Raw genomic sequence first — 7,794 nt, 5'->3', positions numbered from 1 at the left:
TGAATAAAGCGAGACGGTGTTTCCGTCTATATGACCTTCTCAGCTCCCCTCACTGTCCTCTGCAGGATTTCTCTCTCTGCTGGACTTCTTCAGCCAGATGAGCCAAGATGAATTTAACGCGATCCATTTTCTCTTCTTGACGGCCAATCAAGCTTTTTTTTTTTAGCACCAAAACGGCTGCTTTCTCAAACATTTTGATGAACTCCCTGCACGTTGGTCTGTCATTCCCATGAATCAGTCGTGCTGCTGTGACATCCGCTGCAAATTTAACGACTGKGCCACGTCGTGCCTCATACTCAATCCTACCACAAAACCCACAAAAGCATTTTGTGGCACCGTTTAACAAACTGGCTGTTCAGAGTTAAAATACATAAAAGTGTCACTTTTACTTTTCGTTTTGGGTTTCTGGTAGTTTAAAAACATGCAGAGACCATAAACTTTGTCTCAAGCCTCTTTTTCTTTATTTACGGTCAAATTTATCTCGTCACCAGACAGACTGCACCACATTTTCCTTCACCGCATTGCATTTGAACATGCGTAAAACGGTTTGTGACGATCACAAAGTCCCAAATTCTGACTCCGAAAGAGCCAATTTGTGTCTGCAGAACTGAGATATTAATATAACTCAACATGCAAGTTTTCATATTCGGCCAAAAGCATGTTACACGCTAGTTGGCTAGACAAAAAAGATCTTGTCATTTCCGCTGGCTCTTATCCATCCTCCTGAATCCGAACAGCTTATTGTCAAGAGCAGATGTAAGGTCTTTTCCATAAAAATGTCCAAACACATTAATGGCACAACAGCCTACAAATGACCGCTGTCTTTAAAATAGTAAATGTCAAAGGGCTGCGATTTTATCACACTGATAAAACTCCAATACGGGGTACTTACCTGAGGTCCCATAACTCTAAATGTCAGTGTCTCCCTGACCTTACCTCCACTCGTTGGCTTGCATTCTTTTTTATGAAACCACTATAAAATACATTCACGATGACGTCTCTTCGACGAAGGTTTGACACGAGACTGGCTGTTTGGCGGTTTCTAAAAATAAGACCAGATGTGTCTGTCCTCTCACCCTACCACACAAGATATAGACATCCACACAAGCACAGATGGGGAAAACAAACGCTTCCTGAACTGAGATCTATAAATTGGAAACAGTTCTTTCCCAATGGAAACAGCCTGGAGTGTTTTTAGTAATAGTTTGCAATTTAGTGTCGTAATCTTGAATCCCTTCTCGACAGCTACAAACATTGTTGATCTGTGTACATTTTACTAGAAGTAGAGCGGTGACAATCCTGTTTTCCTGTTGGAACTGAAGGGAAAGTGTTGGAACAGCTGTTCTGAAATGAGAAAACAGTGAGGTTGAGTTCAAAGGCGGATCACCGTTTGTACACATAACACTTAATGTTTCTAGGACGCCCAGTGACGAGAGTATTCAAGATGTTTATGATCGCATAAAAATTATGAGGTGGTATTATGTATTTTCCTGGGATGTARAGCCATTTTATAGCACAGTCCAGTATAAATCAAACACAACTTAAAAAAAAATTGCAATTTAACGTCTTGAAGTGGGACTGAGAAGCTGCTACCACCAAATCTGGCCCTCTGTAGCTTTTATGTGGCCCTCTAGACTCCAAATTACATCAAGTCCTTCCAGTTTTTCACAAATCTGTAAAATTCACACAAAATCAACAGATCTCCATATTTTTTCTGATTCTACTGTAAATTTTCTCAAAATTGGTCAGACATTGAGTTTAAGTGACTGCTGCCTTTTTCAGCCTTACTTAACGTCAAGTTGTACTCCATAATTGACACGGCAGCATCACAAAAATTCCTTACAAATATTTCTAAATTGGCACAACAAAATCTGTCATTTTGATTGCAAAAAAAAGCCACTAAAACAATCACAAAATCCTGGAGGAAAAACTATTTATTGATATTTCAGCAGTTTAATTGGTTTATCAATACATTCTGATACAACCGGCCCTTTAAGAACATTCATATGTTTGATATGGCACCAACATGAAAATGAGTTTGACACCTCTGCTTTAATAGGTAAATGAAACCAACTTTTAATTTACATTAAGATTAAAAATATGTAAATTAAGTCATTTGTGCAGAATGCAAAAAAAAGAAAAGAAAATAGAAAACTTACTTTTGTGGATTATATAATCCAACACCCGAAAAATCATTCTAATTATCCCCTAAAACAAATTAATTAATGACCTGACAAGCCTGTGATGTAGGCAGTGAGATGGTCTGGTTCTTCTGGATGATTGTAAGTCACTGATGGAACCATGAATTGTTCTATCAGATAATCCTGATGGAGAATGTCCCCCCATCAGCTTGCGACCTTATGACCTCTTGGGCGAGACAATAATCTGAACCTCACCAACTAACCCTACACTCTGATGAAGGTATTTGGAGTGGCCTAGTCAAAGATCTGGCTTACGTCTCATTGAAATCTTGTGAAAATTCTCCAATTTCACAGAATGGAAACATGTCTGCAGAGTAGAAGTGGGCCCACTTTCCCTCACAGGCACGTAAACAACTCATTGTTAGTTTTCTGAAACGATGGACGGCGGTCGTTGCTGCCTTACACAAAGTCTTGGAGGATGACTTATTTCCCTTAAAATTAGATTAGATATCTATTTTTTTAACCTTAATAATTAGAAATTTACTTTTAGTATTTTCTCAGCTTCAATTTATGGAACGATCTGAATAATTTCCTTCCGACAGAAAAGGAGCAAATACTTTTTTTCTGCAGCCGAGCCTTGAAGCAACACTGTGGGAGCCTCGCTCTCCTCACCTGCTCTCTTTCACACCACAGAGTCTCTCTCTGCGAAGCGACGACACGCCGAGCCTCCTACCCCCCAACCCCCCGGCTGCTGGAGAGGCTGGCGGTCGCCATGGCAACCCCCAGTGGTTCGTCTTGCTCGGCGACGGAGGGGGGTTGGGGTGTTATCATGTAGGAAGGTGAGATAAGGGGAGTTTAACTCTTCGTTTAAGAGATGAAAAGAGCTGCTGGTTTTGGTTCCTCTGGGTTTTTTATTTTRGTTTCAAGTAGTAGATTGCAATTAGGGTTCAAAATGTGTCCACTTTTTTTTTGTTGTTTTGTTTTTAGAATTGATCAAACTTATATTCAGATSTAGACCAAAATATTTAGTTTTCTACAGCATATTCTGTTCAAACCAGTCTTCCTGAGCCAACCGGCTCCTAGTCTCACCGTAGTTGGGTTGTCATTGGGGAATTTGAATTTTCACCACTTCATTGCGGCTGTATGACTACCACCAAAGCTGACCCTCTGCATGATGCTTCCAACACCGTGCCGACAGTCGGTACTGTAGTTTTAAATTTAAAAGCCAATTTTTGTCTTCCGTCATTGTGGCAAAATAGCTCAATCATTGTCGCATATATTTTTTTAAAATCTCAAGAAAGCATTTGGCTTTTCCAAATATGCAGCTGCACATTTTCTTAGAGCTTGATGACGTGCATTTTTTTGTTATCTGCATCTTCCGAGTTATTATAGAACTCTAGTGTAAAAAGTACACGTCTGTTTATTGCGAAAAACTTCTTAGGAATTTAAATTTATAGTGCCAAGGATGAATTCCATTTAATGTTTGAAAAAACCCAAATATTGGGCCATGATAGTTATTTTTACTATTTTCTTCACTGTTTGTTCCATGAGAACCATCAATAAATATAAATGTAAAAATATGATTAAAGCCCAGTTGCAGGGACATGCAAAGTTCCCCAAAAAGATTACAAAGAAGATGTAAATGGTTTTATTTAGCTACTTCTATCGTTATAAAATATCAAGAGTCATTCTAAGCTCACATTGTCAACTTTTTTTGGTAGTTTAGTGTAATCTCAGCAACAAAAGCCAAAAAYCTCCTGAAATCCTTGCCGTCTTTAGTTTGCCGAGCCTGACTTCAATGATATTCAAAAAGCTAACAAAAGAAAAAAAACCCTGTGTTGCAGTGAACAGTTTTAATTTACGAGCTTATAAAAACAAATATTTATAAAGTGTTCATCTGAATCAGTTCCACTTGCCTGAGGGTCAAAATTGTACCAGTTTATAGCTTCAGTCACGAACAGCATATAATTATTTTATATTATTTGTTCTAGTCAAATTGATTGCTTTTTTGTACCGTGCATAAATCAGGTTTCAACAATAATTTCATATGAATGCTTCAATCTAATGTTCTAATTAATTACTAATCAAAGATTTATAAAAAAAAACAACAGATACTTGACCAATTTTTAACATTAGCCTTTATTAAAAATGTCTTCTTTGTGGACAAATACAAATATTATTCTATTTACAATTGCCAACTACTATACTAAAACAAAAGCCATGAAAAGCTCTATTCACAGCTAAGCCAACAGCGGTGACAATAAGGGAATCTCATTCATTAGTCAAAAAAAAAAAAAAACTGAACTTAAAAGCGGACCGATTGCTACTGGTAACCGGTCTCATCGACAGCCACACTCGTCCACCACCATGTCCTGGTAGTGTCGGAGCACCACGTTATCGTTGTTGTCGTAGTAGAGCATGGAGATCGGGGAGAGGCGGATGGGGGCGCAGCCGGGCTGAGGCGTGCCCTGCGGGTCCAGAGAGTGGACCAGCGTCTGCAGGATGGCGTGGTTGGTGCCGTTCAGGCTCTCGCTCAGCGGGAACGGACACTCGCCGTGGCAGTAGTTGGCCATGTAGCCCGGCGGGGCGATGATCCAGTCCTGCCAGCCCACGTCCTTGAAGTCGATGTAGAGGCGACGGGCCTTGCAGACATTACTGGGCGTCACGGTGAGGTGAACGGCGCTCCTCCTTTGCCGGGAGCGACACTGGTGCGGGTTCAGGGACACGACCACCAGAGAGGCCTCCATCAGAGGGAGGGTCCAGGGTTCCTCCAATGGGAAGGCGTTGCCCGGCAGAAAAGGCGTGAGCTCATCCGGATCCGCACCGGGAGGCGGACTCAGCTCCACAACCAGGCCGTAGTTGTGGCCCGGTCTGCGCCAGCTCTCCGCCAGCGGCGTCAGGTCCATGGMGATGGCGGCGGGCTCCAGCTGCGGCCGAAGCGACTGCGACAGCAGGAGCCTGCGATTGGCCCGGGGATCGGCTCCCCGCAGCGTGGCTCGGATCACTTTGTAGAGCGACATGCTGACGGCTCGGGGCCCCCGCAGGAACCCGGCGGGCCTCGGAGGCTTCCAGTGGAGCTTGATCTCCAGCTGAGCCAGAGACAGCAGCTCCACAGGCTGCAGGACAGACACGTTGAAGAAAAGCTGCTTCACCAGACAGGCCTGACAGCTGCTGCTCCAACCCGACACCAGCCTGCCTGCAAGACACCAGCAGGGAGAGCTGTGCTTTAACAAGGTTTTTTTTTGGGGGGGGGAGCTTAAGAGGGGGATGACGAAGGGGTGTGGGTGCTTGAAGAGACACCAAGTGCACAACGACATAAATAACGGTGGAGATGAAATTTCACAGCCCTTTATTTCTCTGTGGAACACACAGAGCGCTTGGACTCTTTGKGATTTTTAGCAGCAGCATTGCTGGGTTCTGCTGAAGCAGCGGTCCAGGGTGATTTACAGACCCCAGAAGAAAAGCCTTTACCTGAGCCGCCATCTAAATTAATCGGATGCGTTTTTGGTTTACCCGGCCTCGTTGCTGAACAACGCTGTGATCAATAAATAACACTGCATCTAGTCTTACGGGGTCCGTATGCAAATCCTGGTCGTTACTCTTCCCTCCGAGGCTGATCTCCTATGAACAAAGACGCACCAAACYTACCACACAAGTAAGGGGTTTGTTATCATTTTAGCGTAGCAGCACATTTTAAAGTTGAGAATGCAGTAACTTGATTTAACAAAAAATAAATAAAAAATTTCTTCTGTATGCTAAGCTGAAGAACGTCACGTTAAAATTATTTTAAAATGGGCTCTTTGGTTTATTTATATTACAGTCTCAAGTCTTAATGTATTAATTAAAGTTKTATGTAAAGAGTCGCAGTACATTGTTGTGAAGGATAGGAGAATTACTCAATTTTTTAAAGGAAAAATATCAAAAGCAGCAATGTGTTGACTAACATGCGCAGCAGCAGTTTCAGGWTTTGCCACATTAACTGTTTAAAAGTAAAAAACAATGTTGAGTTAAAGGGGAAAATGAGCTCAAGAGGAAAGTGTGTGGGGGGAGGGGGAGAAACAGGAAAGGTCACATCACCAGTTAGGTAACATTTCAATTATTGAAAACAAACAAATTATATTGATATTGACTGATATGAAACCCAGTTAAATCTTTGCAGAAGAACACGCCAACACTTCRACTTCACGAGTAAGCACTACTTTGTGTTAATCTTTTACCCAAAAACAAGAAAAGAAAAAAATACATGAATGTTTTTAAAATGGTTAAACGGTGAACGCGTTGGGTCTTAYAGCTAGGCTAACTAAATTGAATAAAGCTTTAACTTTATTTTAAAACACGTCTCGCGTCAACCAATCGGAACATTTAGTTTTAAACTCAATACTCACTCACCGAGTACACTTAATTAAGTGACCGGAGTCTCATTACTACCCACCTTGGTCCTGAACGTAGCGGATGATGTTGCCGCGGACTCCGTACTCGGACACCGTGCAGGGGTCGCTATCGCGGGCCTGAATTCTCTCTGACCTCCGGAACATCCTCCACATCTCGGAGGGGACGGGGCGTCGGTGGCTCCCTGCGGGCTGCGGCCGCTCAGAAAGACCGAGGGAGCTGAGGAAATGCCGCTCTCGGGTGTTTCTGTCCTCCGCGTCCGAGAAAGCCTGCAGACCGAGAAGCCACACAGCTAACACCAGCAGAGTAGCCATGTTTGGTCCAGGGGACTGAAGTGGAGCTGTGTGGTTCTTCACCTGTGGCGCTGGGAGCCTCCCGCTGCGCAGCTGGATCATTATGTTAATGAGGAGCGGGCGGAAGGGCCACAGATAAGGCCCACATGATAAGGTGGGGGGTGGACTGAGCTGAGGCCCCCAGAAATAACATGAAGGTTCTAGTACTGTCTGCAAAATTCCTTTCAGAAGCTATTCATTCACAATGTATTCCACGTTTATTTACGCAACAGGAAAGTATTAAATATGTCAAAAATAAAAACAGCTAGGTTTTTCTTTTATAATGAAAGACAGCACTGATTCAGATTAAATTCTGGGTTTGTTCCATTTGATAAAATTTTATTTAATCCCGTCTTTTTCTCCCATGAGCTAATCAAAACTTTGTTTAACTGTGTGTTAAAAATAAACGCTTAAAGCATAATCAGCAGATAAGTTGGACATCAGTTAGCATAAGACTCTCCAGGTTACTGTGAAGTTCCAGGCTGTATTTTGGCCCCAAAATGAAATCCTGTTTTAGGATTCCCTCTACCTTCAGACGGCTTGTTCGGGTTGGATGTAGACTAGCGGTTCTCAACGTGGGYGGTACCGCCCCCCAGGGGGCGTTCAGAGGACGGCAGGGGGCGCTGGCGGACATTTTTACAAAAGGGGGGCGCTGGGATGCCTTTGGTCGAAGGTAAACTTTACACCTTAAATGCACAACAATACCAGTTTAGACTTTGAGCAACTTGGTAAAACTGTATTGTGTAACATTAAACCATGCTTGGCTGCAAATGTATCGATGGCAGCTCTTCTTCTATTCAGTGTTTGTTAGCTTCTTGGCGCAGCTCCGTTCTCCTGCTACTGGTAGCTAAAATCACGATACCCTCTGAAAAATGAACCAATTTAAATAAAGAAATCCAGAAATCCCTCCATGGGTGATAGAGAGCGTTCAT

The 7,794-nt window shown here is 42.7% G+C and overlaps 1 protein-coding gene across 1 annotated transcript; it reads right to left on the bottom strand.

Annotated features, from left to right (window-relative positions):
- Positions 1-4,261: 4,261 nt before the first annotated feature.
- gdf3 (growth differentiation factor 3) lies at positions 4,262-7,451 on the bottom strand. The gene is made up of 2 exons (XM_008432702.2): positions 6,574-7,451; positions 4,262-5,337 (listed from the first exon to the last, which is right to left on the bottom strand). The coding sequence occupies exons 1-2, from the start codon at positions 6,923-6,925 to the stop codon at positions 4,481-4,483; spliced, it is 1,209 nt and encodes a 402-aa protein (XP_008430924.1). The 5' UTR covers positions 6,926-7,451; the 3' UTR covers positions 4,262-4,480.
- Positions 7,452-7,794: the final 343 nt, after the last annotated feature.

This window comes from Poecilia reticulata, linkage group LG2 (genome assembly GCF_000633615.1).
Source record: "Poecilia reticulata strain Guanapo linkage group LG2, Guppy_female_1.0+MT, whole genome shotgun sequence".
NCBI classification, from domain to species: Eukaryota; Metazoa; Chordata; class Actinopteri; order Cyprinodontiformes; family Poeciliidae; genus Poecilia; species Poecilia reticulata.
The sequence above is the reverse complement of the archived record's forward strand: the minus strand, read 5'-3'. Positions and strand labels throughout refer to the sequence as shown.